The sequence below is a fragment of the Rhinopithecus roxellana genome, chromosome 12, assembly GCF_007565055.1.
Source record: "Rhinopithecus roxellana isolate Shanxi Qingling chromosome 12, ASM756505v1, whole genome shotgun sequence".
Lineage (NCBI taxonomy): Eukaryota > Metazoa > Chordata > Mammalia > Primates > Cercopithecidae > Rhinopithecus > Rhinopithecus roxellana.
The window spans coordinates 107,925,948-107,950,209 of NC_044560.1; the positions used below are offsets into that span (position 1 = coordinate 107,925,948).

A 24,262-nucleotide genomic window follows, 5' to 3' on the forward strand; every position below is an offset into this window, starting at 1 on the left:
GTTCTTGTACTTTCTTCTTCCTTTTCACTCTTCTCCTTCTCCATTTCCTTTTCCCTTCCTCTTCCCTCTCCTCCTCCTCCATCTTCTCCTCCTCCTCCTTCTCCTCCTCCCTCTCCTTCTCCTCCTTCTTATCCTCCTCCCTCTCTTCGTCTCTCTTATACTCCTCCCCCCTCTCCTCCTCCTCCTACTCCCTCTCCTCCTCCTTCTCCTCCTTCCTCTTCTCCTCCTCCTCCCTCTTCTCTTCCTCCCTCTTCTCCTCCATCTCCTCCTCCTTCTTATTCTCCTTTCTCCTCCTCCTCCTCCTCGCTACTCTCCTCCCTCTTCTCCTCTCCCTCTCTTCCTTCTCCTCCTCCCTCTTCTTTTTCTTCTCCTCCTACCTCTCCTCGTTTCTCCACCTCCCTCTCCTCCTCCCTCTTCTCCTTCTCCTCCTCCCTCTCCTCCTCTCTCTTCTCCTTCTTCTCCTCCCTCTCCTCCTCCCTCTTTTCCTCCTCCCTCTCCTCCTTCCTCTTCTTCTCCTTGTCCTCCTCCCTGTTCTTCTCTTCCTTCATCTCCTTCTCTCTCCTCCTCCCTCTTCTCCCTCTCCTCCTCCCTCTTCTCCCCCTTGTCCTCCTCCCTCTTCTTCTTTTTTCTCCTTCTCCCTCTCCTCCTCCCTCTTTTCCTCCCTCTCCTCCTCCCTCTTCTCCTCTTCCTTCTTCTCCTCCTCCCTCTTCTCCTCCTCCTTCTCTTCCTTCCTCTCCTCCTCCTCCGCCTACCTCTGTGTCTTCCTTGTGCCGGTATTCTCTTCCCCCTTGTCTTCCTGAAGTCTCCTCCTCCCTTTACTCATTGTCCGTGGAACTGCCCCTGTGATGGAGATGGACATGAGCTTCCCAGATCCCCCTTTAATAAAGGACTTGCTGCCCAGCTCCGGCGAGTGCTGTCTGCAGTCAGCCTTTGGTGGTCAGCCCAGATCAGAGATGGTCTCAGCTTCAAAGTGGCCTCCATCACCCAAACGATGCCCTACCCAGGGCAGGCCACAGCCAATAACTGACCGATGCTGGGTTTAAAGGCCTGGCTATTCTTATCCAAGTGAGATAACTCAAAAGAGCTACATCCAGAGCTCCTGTGGGTTCAGCTGAGGTTGTAGAGCCTGCACCGTGGTTCAACCTCTCCCTCTGTCCAATCCCAGTTCCTTCCTTTCTTAATTAATCCCAAGGAAACTCTCTGATAAGCCTCCTGCCTGCTGTCTCTGCTCTCAGACAGAGGTGGAGCCCTGGGGAACCCAACCTGAGACAGCTCACCTTTGAGTGATGCCTATTCTCTCCAGGCGTGATGACATACCTGTAACTCCAGCAGTTTAGGAGGCCGAGGCAGGAGGATCGCTTGAGGCCAGGAGTTTGAGACCAGCCTGGGCAACATAGCAACACTCCATCTCTACAAAAAATACAAAAATTAGCTGGTTGTGGTGGCTTCACACCTGTAGTTCCAGCTACTTGGGAGACCAAGGCAGGAGGATTGCTTGAGTCCAGGAGTTCGAGGCTGCAGTGAGCTGTGATTGCACCACTGCACTCCAGCCTGGGTGACAGAGCAAGACCCTGTCTGAAGAAAAAAATAGAGACGTCCTTTTTGACCACTCTAATTAAGCCCCTTCCCCAAATTATCTTTGTATCTAACCATACCACTTTATCCTCAAAGTATTCATCCCAATCTGAGCTTCTTCTAATGGATTTAATTTTTTTTCTCCCTTGGCACTGGAATGTAACCTCCAAGAAAGCAAAAGACCTTATTGCTGGGCACATTCCAGTACCTAGAATAATCCTGGGCTTATAGCATGAAATTGCGATGTCCAATACAGTAGCCACTAGCCACAAGGAGCTAGTTACATTTAACTTAAGTAATTAATAGCGTTCCTTATTGATATGGTTTGGCTGTGTCCCCACCCAAATCTCCTCTCGAATTGTAGCTCCCATAATTCCCATGTTACCTATTAATGTGGTTTGACTGTGTCCCCATCCAAATCTCATCTTGAATTGTAGCTCCCATAATTCCCACATGTTGTAGGAGAAACCCGGCAGAAGATAATTGAATCAGGGGGATGGTTTCCTTCATACTGTTCTCATGGTAGTGAATAAGTCTCACAAGATCTGATGGTTTTATAGGGGGAAACCCTTTTCTCTTGGCTCTCATTCTATCTTGCCTGCTGCCATGTAAGACGTGCCTTTCACCTTTTGCCATGATTGTGAGGCCTCCCCAGCCACATGGAACTGTGAGGCCATTAAATCTCTTTTTCTTTTTCTTTTTGTTTTTTTGAGATGGAGTGTTTTTCTTTCGCTCGGGCTGGAGTGAAGTGGCCTGATCTCGGCTCACTGCAACCTCCACCCCCTCGGGTTCAAGTGATTCTCCTGCCTCAGCCTCCTGAGTAGCAGGGATTGCAGGCATGCACCACCACAGTCGGCTAATTTCTGTATTTTTAGTAGAGATGGGATTTTGCCATGTCGATCAGATTGGTCTCGAACTGCTGACCTGAGATCCACCCACCTCGGCCTCTGAAAGTGCTAGGATTACAGGCATGAGCCACCATGCTTGGCCTTTTTTTCTTTATAAATTATCCAGTCTCGGGTATGTCTTTATCAGCAGCGTGAAAACGGACTAATACAATTATGTATTCATTAATAAAACTGTGTTCACTTGATAAAATAAAAATAAAATAAAATTTAATTTCTCAGCCTCGCTCACATGTTTAATACTCAGTAGCCACACGTGGCTACCATAATAAACAGCGCGGGTCTGGAATACTTCCGTCCTTGCAGAAGATTCTGTTGCGTTGCATGGTTCTAAAATATAAGCTTGTTGAGGTCGAATACCTTGTCCTTGCTCTACTTCCATTGTCTGAAACAATGCCAGGCATATAGACCAGGTACTTAGAAAACCTTTTTTGAATGGTGACTGAAGAAATGAAGGGGCGGATACACGAATGTGTAGATGGAATGGGATGGAGCTGAGGAAAGAGGCTGAAGTTAGGAAATAACATTATTCTGCTTCCACTTTTTCTTTTTTGAAGACAGGGTCTCACTCTGTTACCCAGGCTGAGTGCAGGGCGCCATCTTGGTTCACTGTAACCTTGACTTCTGAGCTCAAGCAATCTTCCTGTCTCAGTCTCTTGAGTAGCTGGGACCACAGGCACACACCGCCATGCCCTGGCTAAATTAATTTCTTTTCTTTTCTTTCTTTTTCTTTCCCTTCCTTCCTTCCTTCCTTCCTTCCTTCCTTCCTTCCTTCCTTCCTTCCTTCCTTCCTTCCTTCCTTCCTTCCTTCCTCTCTTTCTTTCTCCTCCCTTCCTCCCTCCCTCCCTCCCTCCCTGTCTCTGTTTCTTTCTTTCGAGAGACAGGGTCTCCCAGTGTTGCCAGGCTGGTGGTGAACTCCTGGCCTCAAGTGACCTTCCCTCCTCGGCTTCCCCAAGGGCTCCACTTTTTCTTATTTTTTTTATTTTATAAAACAAAGCTATTGGCTGGGTGCGGTGGCTCACATCCGTAATCTGAGCACTTTCGGGGAGCTGAAGTGGGTGGATAGCTTGAGCCCAGGAGTTTGCAACCAGCCTGGGCAACATGGCGAAATCCTGTCTTTACCAAAAAAAGAAAAAAAAAAAAAAAAAAAAAATTAGCCAGGCATGGGGGCATGCACCTATGGTCCCAGCTGAGGAGGGTGAGGCTGAGGTGGGTGGATGGCTTGAGCCTGGGAGGTAGAGGTTGCAGTGAGTCAAGATCACACCACTGCACTCCAGCCTGGGCAACAGAGTGAGACCCTGTCTCAAAAATAAATACATAAATAGGGTGGGTGCAGTGGCTCGGGTCTGTAATCCTAGCACTTTGGGAGGCTGAGACAGGTGGATCACCTGAGGCCAGTTCAAGACAGCCTGGCCAATATGGCGAAATCCAATCTTTACTGGAAAAAAAAAAAATTAGCCAGGCATGGTGGCACACGCCTGTAATCCCAGCTACTCCGGAGGCCGAGGCATGAGAATCGCTTGAACTCAGAAGGCGGAGGTTGCAGTGAGCCAAATTCGCGCCACTGCACTCCAGTCTGGGTGACAGAGTGAGACTCTGTCTCAAAAATAAATACATACATACATAAATACATAAATAAAATAAAACAAAGCTATTGAACCAGATAACTCATTTTAAACATCTAATTCATAGACTTCAAAGCAAGAATAAGTTGGAGGAAGGCATGAAGTTAATTCTTTACTTTGACTTTTATTTTATTTATTTATTTATTTATTTATTTATTTATTTATTTATTTATTTTGAGATGGAGTTTTGCTCTGTCACCCAGGCTGGAGTGCAGTGGCGCGATCCTGGCTCACTGAAAGCTCTGCCTCCTGGGTTCACGCCATTCTCCTGCCTCAGCCTCCTGAGAAGCTGGGACTACAGGCGCCCGCCACCTCACCTGGCTAATTTTTTGTATTTTTAGTAGAGACAGGATTTCATCGTGTTAGCCAGGATGGTCTTGATCTCCTGACCTCGTGATCTGCCCGCCTTGGCCTCCCAAAGTGCTGGGATTACAGGCGTGAACCACCGCGCCCGGCTTATTTTGACTTTTATTTTAACTTTGCATTGCTGGAGTATCTTGCTTTGGGCTGAGACTAGGAGGAATCTCTCTTTCTTGTTTCATAGCACAGATTCATGTCAGGACGTGAGGGATGGAACAGACGTCCCATCTAACAGAGGCATAGTCTCTGGGCGGCTCGGGACAGACCAGCGTGAAGGCAGGGGGCTTCTAGGAAAGACTTTGCAACAACCTGGCTGAACTGGCGATTTGGGGGATCCTGTCATCGCTCTCTTTGCACGATGGCATTTTTTTCCGGGGATTAATTCCCCAGGGATCAGCTTGCTCTAAACCTTGATAATCCAGATTTGTGGTTTAATTCAGTCCCCTGAGTATCTGACACAAGGGAAGGGATGTGGGAGTTGGGGGGGGGGGGAGGGGGAGAGAGAGAGAGAGAGAGAGAGAGAGAGAGAGAGAGAGAGAGAGGGAGAGAGAGAGACCGACCAGACAGTGCTTCCAGGAAATCAGGAAAAGGAGGGAGTTGACTTTGAATGCCACTTGCATGAGCCATTTCCAAGCCCAGCCCCAACAACAACTCTGCTTCCAGCTCTGTGATTGATTCATATCCTTTTTATTTTATTTTGTATTTCTGTAGATTTAGGGAGTACAAGTGCAGTTTTGTTACACGGGTATATTGTGTAGTGGTGAAGTCTGGGCTGTTCATGTAACCATCACCTGAATAATGTACAATTTGTCTCTCTCTTACCAGGAGAGAGAAACGGGATTTGCAACAGCTGACGCAGGCAGGGGAAGAGTAGAGACTACGTGCTGAACCTTTTGATATCCAACAGGAGAAGAGACTATTTTCACCCAAGGGGAAGCTGGGGAAGAGACTCTGGCAGGTCACAGGGACTTAGGACTACGTGAAGTGAAAAGACGTCATGAATCATTGGAATTTTTGGGGGTGGCAACTGGACCCTCCCATCCTTCCTATTTCCATCCATAGAGTCCTCCTTCTTAATCTAGTTCTGCAGACACCCCCATCCTGGCAAAACGACCGCTCTCGGTCTCACCTCATGCATAGCGCTGCATGCCGGCCCCTCTCTCCCACCTGCCTTCCCTCTCTGCTTTAAGGGATCTGGGGGTTTGGGGCTTTGGTCTCCACAAGCACTTGCTCCATGTTGACCAGGTGGAGAGGGCCAGGGGCTTCCAGGACCTCCTCAGCGAGACATCATCTTCACAAACTCTGCAAAGCAAAAACAAAACAAAACAAAACAAACCCAGTAAGGCATCTTGTTGTAAAAGCCCCCAATATTATTTTTTTGAGCCCTTCCTATGTGGCAGGCACAGCTGGTGATCCCTGGGAAATTACTTAATCCCGCTATGCTTCCATTTCTCCACCTATGAAATGGGAATCAGATCTCTTTGGCAACTTACTTAACCCTGTGCCTCAGTTTCTCATCCGTCAAGTCGCCATGTTTAATAGATTTATCTCATGAGGTTGAGATAAAATTGGCTTAGAGGCTGGGCTCGGTGGCTCACACCTGTAATCCCAGAACTTTGGGAGGCCGAGGTGGGCAGATCGCTTGAGCCCAGGAGTTCGAGACCAGCCTGGGCAACATAGTGAGACCCCCAACTCTGCAAAAAAATTAAAAAATTAAAATAGGTAAATAAAATTTGCTCAGAACCGTGCCTGCCATCTCAGCCACCCCATGTAAACTGCTGCAGTTATTATTATGCTCATACTTCTGAATAATCTCAATATGTTACAGTTTCTTCATTTCTGTTATGAAAATAATCTTTGCATGTAAATAAAACATTAAATTTAAAAAATGGGAATCCTAGTATTGCTATTTCGTTATATGGTTTTTAAGACTGTTAATGGCATAATGCTCATAAAAAAGATTAAGTTTCCCATAAACAGCTATTGTTGGCCGGGCACGGTGGCTCACGCCTGTAATCCCAGCACTTTGGGATGTCAGGGTGGGCGGATCACTTGAGGTCAGGAGTTCGAGACCAGCCTGGCCAACATGGTGAATCCCCATCTCTACTAAAAATACAAAAATTAGCAGGGCATGGTGACAGGCACCTGTAATCCCAGCTACTCCAGAGGCTTGAGGCAGGAGAATTGTTTGAACCCAGGAGATGGAGGTTGCAGTGAGCCAAGATCGTGCCACTGTACCCCAGCCTGGGTGACAGAGCGAAACTCCATCTCAAAAACAAAAACAAAACCCAAAAAAACTCATGATTGTCAGTATCTGATTTCATCTTCTCAACCATCCTGGAGGGATAAGTGTCATTTTACAGATAAGGAAAGTGAGGCCAGCGAGGGTCACCAACATGCCTGAGGTCACGTGGACAGCAAATGGTGAACCCTGGAAGGAACGCAGGTTGCACCTGACTTTGCTGTGGTTCAAGATGACCTTGCTGCTCACCCGGGTCTTGAGGTCGCCCTGACCTCCCCTTGCCTTTGGTTGGCCTGAGGATTGTCTCCCACCCCCACCCTACCTTCTCCAGATGTCCCTTCATGTCCACTGCACACTTAATCCTGGCTAGATCCAGCAGGTGTCCAACCAACCTCTACTATGCTTCCATACTGGGACATAGATCACATATGGTTTAGAGAATGGCCCTCCCTGCTCCCTATCTAGGATGGAGGCCTTGGAAGTGAATACAACTCAACACAGCAAGGTCGGCTGTGATAACTTCCATGGAGAGGAACAAAAAAGCTTCTGTAAGACTTCACAGCTGGGAGGAAGACACGAGGGAAGGATGGAGAGAAGCTTCCTGACAAAGGTTACCTTGATGTGAGTTCCTGAAGGATGGATGAGACTGAAAGATGTGGTAAGTGGACAGAACATCAGGTGCCAAGGAACGGAAGTTGGAGAACATAAAGCGAGTACCAAGTCTGTGCCAGAACTTAAAAGTTCAGAGAATGGCTACAGAGGATACAGGCTCGGTGGGTGGGCGAGGCCAGATGATGGATAGACTTGGATATCAGACAAAGAATTTTGGACTTTTTTTTTTTTTTTTTTTTTTTTTGAGATGGAGTCTCACTGTGTTGCCCAGGCTGGAGTGCAGTGGTGCAATCTTGGCTCACTGCAAGCTCCACCTCCCGGGTTCACACCATTCTCCTGTCTCAACCTCCTGAGTAGCTGGGACTACAGGCGCCCGCCACCACACCTGCCTAATTTTTTATATTTTTAGTAGAGATGGGGTTTCACCGAGTTAGCCAGGATGGTTTCGATCTCCTGACCTTGTGATCCACCCGCCTCGGCCTCCCAAAGTGCTGGGATTACAGGCGTGAGCCACTGCGCCCGGACGACATTTTTTTTTTTTTCCGGAAACAGAGTCTTATTCTGTCATCCAGGCTGGAGTGCAGTGGGGCGATTTCACTGCAACTTCCACCTCCCAATTTCAAGCAATTCTCCTGCCTCAGTCTCCCGAGTAGCTGGGACTACAGGTGCACACCATCACGCCCAGCTAATTTTTTGTATTTTAGTAGAGACGGGGTTTCACCATGTTGCCTGGTCTGGTCTCGAACTCCTGAGCTCAGGCAATCCACCCGCCTCAGCCTCCCAAAGTGTTAGGATTACAGGTGTGAGCCATACACCTGGTCTTTTTTTTTTTTTTTTTGAGATGGAGTCTCACTCTGTCACCCAGGCTGGAGTGCAGTGGTGCGACCTCAGCTCACTGCAACCTCCACCTCCTGGACTCAAGCAGTTCTCCTGCCTCAGCCCACCGAGTAGCCTGGGACTACAGGCGTGCACTGTCACTCCTAGTTAGTATGTGTATTTTTAGTAGAGATGGGGTTTTACCATGTTGGCCCAGTTGGTCTCGAACTCCTGACCTCAGGTGATCCGCCCACCTCGGCCTCCCAAAGTGCTGAGATTACAGGCGTGAACCACTGAGCCCGGCCAGAATTTTGGACTTTTGTCCATAGGCAGCAGATAGGTGCTGAGATCTTTGAACCAAAGAATGTCACAATTGGAACTTGACATGCCGCCTTTTATTTATTTATTTTTTTTTGACAGAGTCTTGCTCTGGAGTGCAATGGCATGATCTTGGCTCACTGCAACCTCCGTCCCCAGCATTCTAGCAATTCTCCTGCCTCAGCCTCCCGAGTAGCTGGGATTACAGGCACCTGCCACCACGCCCGGCTAATTTTTTTTTGTATTTGTAATAGAGACAAGGTTTTGTCATGTTGGCCAGGCTGGTCTTGAACTACTAACCTCAGGTGATCCACTCGCCTCGGCCTCCCAAAATGCTAGGATTACAGGCATGAGCCACCGTGCCTGGCCGACGTGCCCTTTCTATGCCTCATGAAGTTCCACCTCTCATCTATGTAGAACCCCCATCCTTTTCACTTATTCAGTGATCCATTGTACTCATGCTGGACTCTGTGCTAGGATTTGGGGATATAGTGATGATGAAGGATTTAGTCCATGGTCTCAGAAGGAAATAGGCAATAAACTATGGAGATGCCAGGAATCCGTATTACTGCAGAAGCAAGCATGGGGTGTTATCGGGGAGCCAGAAGAGGGACACTGAGCCCACTAAGAGAGGTGGGAGGCACCTTCCAGGAACGTAACTAGGAGTTAGCCAGGGGAGAGGGGAAAGGATGCTCCAGACAGAAGGACAACTTGAGCAAAGACAGGGAAAGATAATTTTAAAATACAGTGGGGCCGGGTGCGGTGGCTCACGCCTGTAATCCCAGCACTTTGGGAGGCTGAGGCAGGGGTTCCTGAGGTCAGGAGATCAAGACCATCCTGGCTAACATGGTGAAACCCCGTCTCTATTAAAAATACAAAAAATTAGTCAGGCATGGTGGCGGGCACCTATAGTCCCAGCTACTTGGGAGGCTGAGGCAGGAGAATGGCATGAACCTGGGAGGCGGAGCTTGCAGTGAGCTGAGATTCGGCCACTGCACTCCAGCCTGGGCGACAGAGCAAGACTCTGTCTAATAATAGTAATAATAATAATAATACAGTGGTACTTTGTGCATGATTTCTTTTAGTTTTCTGCAAAAGGTGTCATTATCCATCCCATTTTACAGATGGGAAAACTGACCCTAAAGAGAAAAAGTGAGTAGCATAAGGCTACATGCTGAGTCAGCGATGATCCTGAATTTGAAGTGCCTGAATCTGACTCCAGAGCTCCAGCTGCTAGCCAGTCCAGTCTCTTTCTGATGGGACAAGCCCTTCCTAGGATAAAAGGTGCCCTGCAAACTAAGAAGGAATGGGCAAGGCGGAAGGGGGCCTGAGCATGGGAAGGAAAGGGCCTTGGCTGAGGTGTTCCTCAGAGCCACCCGAAGTGAGGGACACCCAGCTCTTTGAAATGAATGGCCTGGAAGAAAGGGACGGAACCAATGCTTCCAAAACCTGCCATCCACTTCCATTCTCCAACTTGGAGAGGAGTGAGGAATGGCCAACTTGGAAAATCTGACTGTGAGTTGGAAGTGGATTCCTGCAGTGGCTGCCCCCGCTCCCCGCCACGCCCGGTCAATGTCACCTTCAAAGTCAACGGTGCCGTCTCCATTAACATCAGCCTCCCGGACAACCTCAGAGATCTCCCGGGGAGTGAGTCTCTCTCCCAGGAGTCTCTGCATGGCCTGCTGCAGCTCCGCCAGGGTGATCTCCCCATCTCCATTCGTGTCAAACTGAATAGAAGCAGAGGTAGATGGTATCAGCAATGACGATGCCAGCCACGAGATGATGGTTTACCTGTCACTTACTGTGCGTCAGACACTGAACTAAGAGCTTTGGGAATGTGAGCCACTAAAACGTCAGCTCCAAAGGACAGTTTTGTTTTGTTTTGTTTGAGACAGTCTCACTCTGTCACCCAGGCTGGAGTGCAGTGGTACAATCTCAGCTCACTGCAGCTTTCACCTCTTGGTTCAAGCGATTCTCATCCCTCAGCCTCCCAAGTAGCTGGGAATACAGGCGTACGCCACCACGTCTGGCTAATTTTTGTATTTTTAGTAGAGACAGGGTTTCACCATGTTGGCCAGGATGGTCTTGAACTCCTGACCTCAGTTGATCCACCTGCCTCAGCCTCCCAAAATGCTGGGATTACAGGCATGAGCCACTGTGCCCGGCCAAAACTTTTTTTTTTTTTTTAATGAGACGGGGTCTCACTATTTTGGCCAGGCTGGTCTTAAAATCTTGGCCTTAAGCAGCCCTTCCACCTCATCCTGGCAAAGTGCTAGGCTTACAGTCGTGAGCCAAGGTGCCCGGCAATACATCTGAAACTTACTTTCAAAGTGATTTTTGAAATATATATTATTTACTACAGTTATCCTGCTGTGCAATAGATCTCAGAAGTTATTCCTCCTGTCTAACCAAAACTTTGTATCCTTCGACAAGTAACTGTCCATTCTTTTTCCCTGGCTCTCCAGTCTCTGCTCACCACCTTTCTTTTTATTTGCATGAGTTCAATTTTTTAAGATTCTGCATGTAAAATCATGTGGTATTTGTCCTTTTCTGCCTGGCTTATATTGCTTAGCATAATGTGCTTCACGTTTACTCATGTTGTTGCAAATGATAGAGTTTCCTTCTTTTTAAAAGCTGGATATGCTGGGCACAGTGGCTCACGCCTGTAATCCCAGCACTTTGGGAGGCCGAGGTGGGTGGATCACCTGAGGTCAGGAGTTCGAGACCAGCCTGACCAACATGGAGAAACCCTGTCTTTAATAAAAACACAAAATTAGCTGGGCATGGTGGCACATGCCTGTAGTCCCAGCTACTCAGGAGGCTCAGGCAGGAGAATCGCTTGAACTCGGGAGTTAGAGGTTGCGGTGAGCCGAGATCGTGCCATTGAACTCCAGCCTGGGCAACAAGAGCGAAATTCCGTCTCAAAAAAAAAGTAAATAGGCCGGGCGCGGTGGCTCACGCCTGTAATCCCAGCACTTTGGGAGGCCGAGACAGGCGGATCACAAGGTCAGGAGATCGAGACCATCCTGGCTAACACGGTGAAACCCAGTTTCTACTAAAAAAAAAAAATACAAAAAATTAGCCGGGCGCGGTGGTGGGCGCCTGTAGTCCAGCTACTCAGGAGGCTGAGGCAGGAGAATGGCGTGAACCTGGGAGGCAGAGCTTGCAGTAAGCCGAGATTGCGCCACTGCACTCCAGCCTGGGGCACAGAGTGAGACTCCGTCTCAAAAAAAAAAAAAAAAAAAAAAAAGGAAATAAATAAAATAAATAAAGAGAAAGAAAATTTTAAATGACCTATGTGACTCGTGTTGTATTTCTTTTGGACGACACTGCTGTAGGCTGAGGAAGCTGCAGGTTTACAAGTGCTGTAAGACAGGAAGGTGTACTTGAGGAAGAGGGAGAGGCAGGCAGTGTTTAGGGAGGCATGAGCTGGGGAGAGATGAGCATGAAACAGACAAGGTCTCATGTTGCAGAAGGCAGGGCCCAAGTACATAGGGGCTTGTGTGTCATGGGACGTTGTCAGGATTTAGTTCTTAATAACACAAGAAGCCACTGGAGAATTTTAAGCAGGGGAGTGACCAGATCTGATATACATTTTAAAAGAATGTGAGCATGAAACCCTTTTGTGTAGAGAACAGACCACACGGTAGGACCACGATGGGAGCCTGGAAACCAATTAGAGGGTCGCCATGATCGTAGGAGATGACTGTGGCTTGAGCCAGTAGCACCAGCAGAGCTCGAGAAGCAGAATTGGCTCCCCGATGTTTTGGAAATCGAACATACTAGACTTTCTGGCAGACTGGTTAAGGGTGTGCAGGGCAGAGCTTTGGAGGCAGTTCATTAATTCAACACATATGTGTCAATATTGCTAAAAAATAATATGTGTCAATAGTGCCCATGGGGAAGGCACTGTTCTTGGGACTGAGCGTGGAGCAGCAAGCGAGACACTTAGAAATACTTGTCTTCTGTGCCTGGCTTATTTCACACAGCATACTGTCCTCCAGGTTCATCTGTGCTGTTGCGTGGGGCAGGATTTCTCTCTTTTGTAAGGCTGAATATTGCGTTTAAATATATACCACACAGAAGGAGAAATACTGCATGATTCCACTTACATATGAGGTACTTAAAATAACCAAATTCATAGAAGCAGAGAGTAGAAGGATAGTTGCTGGGGGTTGGGAGGACAGGGAATTGGGGAGATACCGTACCATGGGTATAAAGTTTCAGTTATACAAGATAGGTTCTGAAGATCTGCTGTGTGACATTGTGCCTATAACTAGTAATACTGCATAACGACAGATAATGCTTTTAATGGCAAAACCACAATTACTTTTGCATCAACCTAATAACTATGGGCAAAAGACATGAACAGCCATCTCTCTGAAGAAGACAAACGGGCAAAAGACGTAAACAGCTATCTCTCTAAAGAAGACAAACAAATGGCAAACAGGTTCATGTAAAAAGTGCTCAGCATCACTAATCATTTGGGAAATTTAAATTAAAACCACAATGAGATATCACCTCACACCTGTTAGGATGGCTATTGTCAAAAAGATGAATAATAACAAGTGTTGGTGAGGATGTGGATAAAAGGGAACTCTGGTACACCTTTGCTGGGTATGGAAATTAGCACAGCTATTATGGAAAGTGGTATGGGGGTTCCTTAGAAACTTAAACCTAGAGCTGCCATATGACCCAGCAATACCGCTTTTGGGTATGTACCTAAAGGAATTGGAATCAGTATGTCAAAGGGATGTTTGCACTCCCCTGCTCACGGCAGCACTATTCACAATAGCCAAGGTATGGAAGCAACGTGCGTCCATCAAAACAGAAGAGTGGATAAAGAAAATGTGGCATAACCACACAATGGAACACGATTCAGCTTTTTTTTTTTGGATGGAGTTTCACTCCTGTTGCCCAGGCTGGAGTGCAAGATAGGTTCTAGAGATCTGCTATGATCTCTACGTGGCTGCACAGAGTGGCATGATCTCGGCTCACTGCAACCTCTGCCTCCTGGGTTCAAGCAATTCTCCTGCCTCAGCCTCTGGAGTACTTGGGACTACAGATGGGCACCACCATACCCCACTAATTTTGTAATTGTAGTACAGACGGGGTTTCTCCATGTTGGTCAGGCTGGTCTCAAACTCCTGACCTCAGATGATCTACCTGCCTCGGCCTCCCAAAGGGCTGGGATTACAGGTGTGAGCCACCACGCCTGGCCTTAAAATTTTCTAGTAGCCACATTTAAAAAAAGTTTAAAGGAACAATGAAACTGGTTTTTAATGGTCTCTTTTATTTAACCCAATATATTGAAAGTGTTATCATTTCATCATGTAATCCGCTTAAAATTATTAAGTAGCTCTGTAGGTAGCATTCTTTTTATGCACACTGGATTTCATAAGGCAGTAAGTTCTAAGTTCTCAGTAGGTGCTTAGCATGCTGCATTATGATACTTAGCATAGAAGTTTACTTAAGTATACTAGTATATTACACTAATTACATTAGCATACTAAGTCTTAATCCAGTGTTTACTTTACACTTACAGCACTTCTTAATCCAGACAAATTTTCTTTTTGTTTTGAGATAGAGTTTCACCCTTATCACCCAGACTGGGGTGCAATGGTGTGATCTCAGCTCACTGCAACCTCTGCCTCCCAGGTTCAAGCAATTCTCCTGCCTCAGCCTCCCAAGTAGCTGGGATTACAGGCATCCACCCCCACGCCTAGCTAATTTTTGTATTTTTAGTAGAGATGGGGTTTCGCTGTGTTGGCCAGGCTGGTCTCAAACTCCTGACCTCAAGTGATCCACCTGCCTCAGCATCCCAAACTGCTGGGATTACAGGGGTGAGCCACCACGCCTGGTCCAGACAATTTTTATCAGAAATATTCAATCTGTTCCTAGGCTTCTACATAACACTAACAGTTGAAGAGGTGAATTCATATACCCAAGTCATTCTAGATAAAAGCTTTACAATAAAGTAAATAGAATGAAGTATTTGTTTTTAAATTTAAATAAATTGTATTTATTTATTTAGAGACAAGGTCTCACTCTGTCACCCAGGCTGGAGTGCAGTGGCGCAATCTTGGCTCGCTGCAACTTCTGCCTCCTTGGCTCAAGTGATTTTCCTATCTCGGCCTCCCAAATAGCTGGGACTACAGGCGTGTGCCACCATGCCTGGCTAAGTTTTGTACTTTTTTTGTGGAGATGGGGTTTTGCCATGTTGCACAGGCTGATCTGAACTCCTAGGCTCAAGTGATCCACCGACCTTGGCCTCCCAAAGTGCTGGGATAACAGGCATGAGTAACTATGTACAACCTGCAAGAATCATACTTAAATACTGGAATTTGTATTCAATTGCATATAAATGGACATTAAATAAATAATTTAATTGAAATCCATTGGTTAAACACAATTAAAAATTTGTCCAAGCATGGTGGCTTACACCTGTAATCCCAGCACTTTGTAATCCCAGCTTCGGGAGACCGAGGCTGGTGGATCGCTTGAGGTCAGGAGGTCAAGACCACCCTGGCCAGCATGATGAAACCCCGTCTCTCCTAAAAACACAAAAATTAGCTGGGCGTGGTGACACACGCCTGTAATCCTAGCTACTAGGGAGGCTGAGACAGGAGAATTGCTTGAACCTAGGGAGTGGAGGTTTCAGTGAACCAAGATCGCACCACTGCGCTCCAGCCTGGGTGACAAGAGTGAGACTCCGTCTCAAAAAATAAATAAATAAATAAAAATAAAAAATAAAAATTTGATTCCTCAGTCACCCTAGCTGCATTTTAAGGGCCCAACTGCCGTGGGTGGCCACTGGCCACTGTTTTGGATAGAGCTGTGTCTGTGGTCACAAAGTCCTATTGGACGATGCATCTGTAGAACTTTTTTTTTTTTCTTTTGTCTTTTTTGAGACGGAGTCTCGCTCTGTCGCCCAGGCTGGAGTGCAGTGGTGCAATCTTGGCTCACTGCAACCTCCACCTTCCAGGTTCAAGCAATTCCCTGCCTCAGCCTCCTGAGTAGTGGGGATTACAGGTGCCCGCCACCACACCTGGCTTATTTTTTTTGTATTTTTGGTAGAGACGGGGATTCACTGTCTTGGCCAGGCTGGTCTTGAACTCCTGACCTCGTGATCCACCCACTTCAGCCTCCCAAAGTGCTGGGATTACGGGCGTGAGCCACCACACCCGGCCAGCTGTAGAGTTTTATAAGAAGCTGGGAGAGGCACTTGCACAGCCAATAGGTGGAAGCCTCCTAGGATTTGAACCCATGTTTGCCTGGTTCCAAATCTTTTGCTTCCAAATACTCTTCTATTCTTTATTTTCACCTTGCGTTCCTGAAAGCTCTCAGAATGAGAAGGTATTTTATCAAGGGATATAAGTAAGTCTGTTATTCTCACTGGGTCTGATATTTTTTAGCATCTTTGCAAGCAGCTTGTACCAGATGACCACTGTGCATTCCCTTCTGGGATCTCAAATTCTTGGATTCTTCCTGTTACAGGCACTAAGAATAGAGGCCCTGGCCAGGCACAGTGGCTCACGCCTGTAATCCCAGCACTTTGGGAGGCCGAGGTGGGCGCATCACCTGAGGTCAGGAGTTCGAGATCAGCCTGATCAACATGGTGAAACCCCATCTCTACTAAAAATACACAAATTAGCCGGGTGTGGTGTCGGGCACCTGTAATCCCAGCTACTTCGGAGGCTGAGACAGGAGAATGGCTTGAACCCGGGAGGCAGAGGTTGTTGTGAGCTGAGATTACACCATTGGACTCCACCTTGGGGACAACAGTGAAACCCCATCTCAAACAAACAAACAAACAAAATCGTAACATTTATTTTAGAGACGGCAGGATCTTGGATAAGATTTATAATCTTCATGAGCCTCACTTTTCTCATCTGTTTCATTGGGATACATGACTGCTTGCTACTCCTAATGTGTGTGTGTGTGTGTGTGTGTGTGTGTGTGTGTGTGTGTGTGTGTTTTGAGGATTAAATCAGAGAAAGTATACAGAGGCATTGATCCATTGCAGGTGTTTGGAATACATTAGTTTTCTTCCCTATTTATCGATCCCACCATGGCTAGAAAAAAAAAAAAGGTGGGGGCCTAGTTGGTGGGTGCTGTCCACGGTAATAGCTAATTACAGGCAGACCTTCTGGGGTCTGCCTCTACCATCACCAGCATCATGACACTGTTAACTCACCTCCTTGAAGGCATCCCGCATCTCCTGGACACCAATCATCCCAGCCGTTTCTGCAAGCAATTTGGGGGTCATCAGCTCCACAAAGTCATCAAAGTCTACACGGCCACCCACTGAGGAAGATGGCACAGGATTAGTGAGACCCCACAAGCCTCGGCCTTCCATTACCTCACTTTGTGCTTCGAGTCAGTTCCAGAAATAGATCAGCTCCTATCTCCCCGCCCTATACGAGCCATCTTTGACTTCCTCCCTCCAGCAGCCAACTCCAAGCTCTCATGTCCCTCTAGCCTGAACAGGAGTGGACAGGGTGTGGTATGGTGGAAGTGACTATCTGTGTGACTTTCAGACAGTTAGTTAAGATGTTTCTCCTCCTCTGTAGACCCATAAAAAGAGGAGCATGAATTAAATGAGCATCGAAGTTTTTTTCAGGTACAAATATTATCATTACCTTGAATTCAACCTTGTTTAGTCTGTTACATGCCCAGAAGCAAACCCAATTTTTTTTGAGGCAGAGTTCACTCTGTTGCCAAGGCTGGAGTGCAATGGTACGATCTCGGCTCACTGCAACCTCTGCCTCCTGGGTTCAGGCGATTCTCGTACCTTAGCCTCGCGAGTAGCTAGGATTACAGGTGCACGCCATCACACCTGGCTATTTTTTTTTTGTATTTTTAGTAGAGACGGGGTTTCACCAACTTGGCCAGGCTGTTCACAAACCCCGAACCTCAGGTGATCTGCCCACCTCAGCCTCCCAAAGTGCTGGGATTACAGGTGTGAGTCACTGCGCCCGGCCTCAATAGCAATTTTATTCTAGCTGAAATCTCAAAATCAGTTATGATCTCCATCAAAAAACCCATCCATCTTTCTGTAACACAATTCACCAACATCAGCTCCAGCTCCAAGCTTGTTTCCAGCATCCAATACAGCTCCAGTCTCTTGCTCAGCTGATGGATCTTAGTGGTGATAGTAATAACTACATTTAATAAGAATTTACTGGAGGCTGAACCTTTATCTGCATCAGCATCTTTACCCCTTCCTTTCCATAGTCCCATAAGGTAAGGAGAGAAGCATCTTCCTCTACAGATGAGGAAATGGAAACTCAAGAGTAGCGGATAACTCTACTTTTCAAAATGACCGTAATTAGTAAATAATAGAACTGAGATTTGAACACAGACCTATCTCTAAAAGCCTTTAACCCCTTCAAATGTTGCCTTCCTGAGTGGAATCTGACCTATTTTCTTCCAGAATTCTAGTCCCTCTCACCCTCCTCTCCATCCCCAACTCTACTCTCAACCTCTCCATCCTTCCCCATTCTGCCCTGATCCCTTCCCTAACCTCGGCCATCCCTCCCACTCCCTGGACTCACGGTTCATGCGGATTTGCTGGCCGAGCTCAATCAGTTCCATCTCTGTGGGCATGTAACCCATCGTCCTCATGAGATTCCCCAGATCCTTACAAGAGATGAACCCATCTCGGTCCTTGTCGAACTCAAGAAACGCTTCCCGCAGCTCTGAAAGAGAACATTGAGGGAACTTGAAACAGTCAGTGGGGAAGAGTGGCATCTCTTGAAGCTATCAATGAGGCTCCAACTGGAGACTCCTTAAAGGAGTGTACATTAAAAAAAAAAAAAAAATCAAGGCTGGGCGTGGTGGCTCATGCCTGTAATCCTAGCACTTTGGGAGGCCGAGGCGGTTGGATCACCTGAGGTCAGGAGTTTGAGACCAGCCTGACCAACATGGCAAAACCCCATCTCTACTAAATACAAAAAAATTAGCTGGGCGTGGTGGTGGGTGCCTGTAATCCCAGCTACTCGGGAGGCTGAGGCAGGAGAATTGCTTGAACCTGTGAGGCGGAGGTTGCAGTGAGCTGAGATCGTGCCATTGCACTCCAGCCTGGGCAACGAGCAAAACACTGTCTCAAAAAAAATTTTTTTTTTTTTTCAAAAAGGAGTGATGGATGAAATGTGTTAGCAAAAGAGGCATCATTCCCGAGACAGCTAAATGAGAGCTCTGGCGTCCTTCAGATTCTTGGGTGAAGTTTTGGGGAACCTCAAAGTCACCAAGAGAGAAACTGATTTTTTTCACTCCTGAGTCTTGGAGACCCTTGAGGATGGGTATGCCTTCGAAATACTTTGGGAGGTCCTTCAACTGCCACGAGAAAAAGTTCCACAAAATTACAGTTGAGTGGGAAGAGAGGGGGATTGTAAAAATTCCATGTAAAGGAATTTATACAGAAATTCAGAAAGGGACGGAGGGCAGGTCAGGTGGGTGGATGGCAACGTGGGGGCAACTGGGGAAGACGGTGTTACCTTCAATCTCATCTTGTCCCAGTGGTCTTTCCTAGAAAGGAATGCAGATGAGAGGGAATTTGGAGAGAGGGTCACCCATTCTCCAAAGGTCTCCTTGCTATCCCAAGCTCCTCGCCACTCTCTCATGGTTCTCTTCCCATTCTCTCTCCTCCTCCATCCCTCCCATTCCTTTTCTCATCGCCTGACTCCTGTTCCACAGTTCTTGGCTCCCCACTCGCTCTCGATTCCTCTCTCCCACCCATGAATCCCGATCTCCCTTTTTCTCCCTTTCTTAGACAAACACGCATCATATTGTGTCAAAGGGGGTCTTAAACACTGGGGAGTCCAATCTCCTCCATCACCAGATGAAAAAAGCAAGACTTCACAACCACAGCTAACTCATTCAGAGTGCTGACTCTGTGCCAGGCAGTTTCCACAATCATTTCATATAAACCTCAGAACTGCTCTGTGAAGCGGATCTACATCTCGTTTCCATCGTACCCATGAGAAAGCTGAGGAACAGAGAGGTGAAGGAACCTGCACAAGGTCACACAGCTCACAAGCGACAGATCCCCTCCCAAGGGAGGAAGGCATTCAGTTACTCCCTGGAGGTCATGGGGCAAGTGAGACGCAGCATTGGGATTTGAATTCAGAGCTCCTGACTCCCAAGTCAGAATTCTTCACACTAACCCCCATTCACTACTTCTCACCTGCCTCCAATCTTCCTGCCAACGGTTAGAATCCCTGTGCATGGAAACAGCATTCAATAGCATTCAGGCAGGAGGGGTCAGTGCCAGCACGACCAATTCCTAAACACCCTGAGAATGTCCAGTTATTGCTGCCCCACCTACTCCTGCCCATACCTGAAGGGTTGAGCTTAGATATACATGGCATGTTAACAAGGAAATTCTACTGATCTCTGGCCTCTTTAACCTTCCCATCTCCCTTTATCCCTGGAGCCTTTCCCTCAGCTTCTCTTTCATCTGATCCCCTCCTTGCGATCCCTTATCACCTTTTTTTATTCTTTCTCTCTCTCTTTTTTTGAAACGGAGTCTTGCTCTGTCACCCAGGCTGGAGTGCAGTCGTGTGAACTCAGCTCATTGCAACCTCCACCTCCTGGGTTCAAGCAATTCTCCTGCCTCAGCCTCCCTAGTAGCTGGGATTACAGGCACCTGCCACAGCACCCAGCTAATTTTTGTATTTTTAGTAGAGACGGGGGTTTCACCATCTTGGCCAGGCTGGCCTTGAACTCCTGACCTCATGATCCACCTGCTTCAGCCTCCCAAAGTGCTGGGATTACAGGCGTGAGCCACCACCTGGCCTTTTTCATTCTCTTTTTTGGGTGATCTTAAAGCCTAACAATTAAAAGTATGCCCACATATCTGGACAAGTTGATATATATGGAAAAATAAAAAATAAATACATAAATTTTAAAAGCATGCCCACAGGAATCAAGCAGACCTGACCCTGCAACTTACTTTTTTTTTTTTAATGAGACAGAGTCTCACTCTGTTGCCCAGGCTGGAGTGCAGTGGCATAATCAGGGCTCACTGCAGCCTCCACTTCCTTGGCTCAAGCAATCCTCCTGCCTCAGCCCCCTGAGTAGCTGGGACTGCAGATGCATGCCACCATGCCCAGCTATTTTTTTGTATTTTTAGTAGAGATGGGGTCTTTCTGTGTTTCCCGGGCTGGTCTCAAACTCCTGGACTTAAATGATCCTCCCGCCTTTACCTCCCAAGGTGCCGGGATTCAGACATGAGTCACTGTACTTGGCCAACCCTGCCATTTACTAACTGTGTAAGCTTAAGGCAAATGGCTTCATGACTCAGAGCTTCACTTTCCTCACCTGTAAAATGGGAATGAAAGTCACTGACCTTATGAGTTGTCCCGAGGTGTAAGTAATATCAGGCGTGCAAATCCCTTTGCACAGGGCTGGGCACACAGCAATGACTTAATAAGTGCAGCTATTGTTATTAACGTCATCATCACCATCATCATAACCACTGCCACCACCATCATCATCATCACCACCACCACCATCATCACCATCACCACCACCATCACCACCACCACCACCATCATCATCACCATCATTACCATCATCACCACCACCACCATCACCACTATCATCACCACCACCATCATCACCATCACCACCATCATCACCACCACTACCACCACCATCACCATCATCACCACCATCACCACCATCACCATCATCATAACCATCACCACTATCATCATCACCACCACCATCACCACCACCAACACCATCACTATCATCACCACCACCACCACTATAATCACCATCACCATCATCACCATCACCACCACCACCACCACCATCACCACCACCACCACCATCACCACCATCACCACCATCATCACCACCACCACCCACCATCAACCATCATCACCACCCCACCACCAGCACCATCAGCATAACCATCACCACTCAGCAGCACCACCACCAGCCACCACCACCAACACCATCAGAGCAGCACCACCACATAGAAGCACCAGCACCAGCAGCACCACCACCACCACCAGCACCACCACCACCACCAGCACCACCAGCCACCACCGCAGCACCACCACCCCCCCAGCACCAGCACCATCAGCACCCAGCACCACCCAGCACCAGCATCAAAACCAGCGCCACCCAGCAGCACCAGCAGCATCACCACCACCACCAGCATCACCAGCACCACCAGCAGCATCAGCACCAGCAGCATCAGCACCACCACGAGCAGCACCAGCACCACCAGCAGCACCACCACACCACCACCAGCAGACCAACAGCACGGCAGCATAACCAGCACCAGCAGCAGCATCACCCACCACAACCACCGCAGCAGCACCACCACCATCACCATCACTATCATCACCACCACCACCACTATAATCACCATCACCATCATCACCACCACTACCACCATCATTATCACCACCACCATCACCACCATCATCACCACTATCACCACCATCATCACCACTATCACCATCACCACCACCATCATCACCACTATTACCATCACCACCACCATCACCATCACCATCACCACCATCACCACCACCATCACCACCATCATCACTATCACCACCACCACCATCACCACTGCCAGCATCATCACCACCACCATCACCACTATAATCAGCACCATCATCAGTGCCATCATTATCACTACCACCGCCATCATCACCACCACCACCATCATCACCACTATCACCACCATCATCACCACCATCACCATCACCACCACCATCATCACCACTATCACCATCACCACCACCATCACCATCACCACCATCACTACCACCATCACCACCATCACCACCACCATCACCACCATCATCACTATCACCACCACCACCATCACCACTGCCAGCATCATCACCACCACCATCACCACTATAATCAGCACCATCATCAGTGCCATCATTATCACTACCACCGCCATCATCACCACCACCACCATCATCACCACCACCACCACTGTTATCACAATGAGCATCCATAGAAAAGGATAATGGCAATCTCAACAATGACATCATCCCACTTCCCTTTTCATTTTTCTTCCTTTTCTCTCCTTCTTTTTGCTCCTGACTTCTGATTTTACCCCCACCCATTTATCTCACTGGCTTACATGACCCCACCAGGGTCCTTGGAATTCTTGTACCTCTCAGCTCCTGCCCTATTCGCCTGTTCCCCTGGTTCTATGGCACCATCATGTCCTCTTCTTTGTCCCACACTCCTGCTCCCCTTGCCCAGCCCACCACCCTTCCCTCTCACTCCCCACCTCACCCGCTGTTTCTCAGCAATGCCTTTCCTCAAGAAGATGCAGGCGGGGCCCATGGGGAACTGCATGGAAGGATGGGGTGGAGCTTGCAGGGCACCAGTCTCAAGATGGCCCCTCCTCCCTGCTCCCTGTCGGAGCTCAGCCTCCTTATCTTCTGTAGCACTCCTTTGCCACCTCTTCCTGCCTCTCTTGGCTTCTCCGTCTGTCCCTGTGTCTTAGAGCTGTGACAGCTGGGCTGGAAATCTCTACCCAGTTGGGGAGGGATCAGAGCTGTCCCTGCCTCCCCATCTGGCTTGAATGATATGGGTGGGGAGAGCCAGAGTCAGGCTCTGTGACTCCTTTATCCCCAGAGTGGAATTGGAAGGTGCATTTTAAAAACGGGACTTAGAGGCTGGATGTGGTGCTCATGTCTGTAGTCCCAGTGCTTTGGGAGGCTGAGGTGGGAGGATTACTTGAGCCCGGGAGTTTGAGACCAACCTGAGCAACACACAGAGACACTGTCTTTCAAAAAATAAAAAAATAGCCGTGCATGGTGGTTCACACCTGTAATCCCAGCTGCTCCAAAGGCAGAGATGGGAGGATCGCTTGATCCCAGGAGTTTGAGGCTGCAGTGAACTATGATTGCACCATTGCACTCCAGCCTGGTTGACATGGTGAGACCCTGTCTCAAAATAAAAAAAAAGAAAGAGAGAAAGAGAGAAGGAGAGAAGGAAGGAAAGAAAGAAAGAAAGAAAGAAAGAGAGAGAGAGAGGGAGGGAGGGAGGGAGGGAGGGAGGAAGGAAGGAAGGAAGGAAGGAAGGAAGGAAGGAAGGAAGGAAGGAAGGAAGGAAGGAAATAAAAGAAAATGGGGGAGGGGATTAGAGCAGAGGGCATCATTTATTCAATGTTCCAACAAGCATGTGAAGGGTCAATCCAAGACTGGCTTCTAGGCAGTGAGATGGAGAGCACAGGGCGCCTGGCCTCAGGGAGCTTTCCTGGGTGAGTTGGGAATGTGTGCGAGTGAGCAGGATGCAAGCGTGGACTTCAGGAAGTGGGCATGCACAGTGACTAAGAGCATGACATTTTCTCTTTCTCTGTTCATCTCTTTCCTTCTGTCTTTCCTGAATGATTTAGAGGGGAAAAGCAAGGTGGGGGTGTCAGGGAGGGTGAGAATTTACGGTGGTGTCAAAGCCCAAAGGGGTTTTGAGGCTCCACACTAGGTAGGGTTAGGGGAGGAGGGGGCTGAGGGCCATCTGGTACGGGAAGCCAGCATTCCAATGGGGTAGTGGGGTGAGGAGGAGTCCACATAGAGCGGCAGTATGACCCAGGGTGTTGGGGCTTGAGAAGGTGGGGATAAATCCACAGATGGGCAGCTTGGTGTGCAACGTTGGAACATGAACTGAGTGGGGTGGGGGCGTTTATATGCAGGCATTGTCTGGGGCAGGGGTTTGCACTGTAAGGCGATTAGGGAGGAGGCCACACAGGGGGCATCTGGCATGGGTTGTCATAACCCAAGCAGAGACAGAAGGATGTCCATTCATGGGAATAGCAT

General features: G+C 48.0%; 1 protein-coding gene across 1 annotated transcript; it reads right to left on the minus strand.

The window, feature by feature from the left end:
- Positions 1-5,136: 5,136 nt before the first annotated feature.
- CABP5 (calcium binding protein 5) lies at positions 5,137-22,924 on the minus strand. Its single transcript, XM_010377385.2, has 6 exons — positions 22,737-22,924; positions 18,953-18,983; positions 18,011-18,154; positions 16,651-16,760; positions 10,033-10,180; positions 5,137-5,767 (listed from the first exon to the last, which is right to left on the minus strand). Exons 1-6 carry the CDS (start codon positions 22,797-22,799, stop codon positions 5,742-5,744), a joined length of 522 nt encoding a protein of 173 aa, XP_010375687.1. The 5' UTR covers positions 22,800-22,924; the 3' UTR covers positions 5,137-5,741.
- Between the last annotated feature and the right edge of the window lie 1,338 nt (positions 22,925-24,262).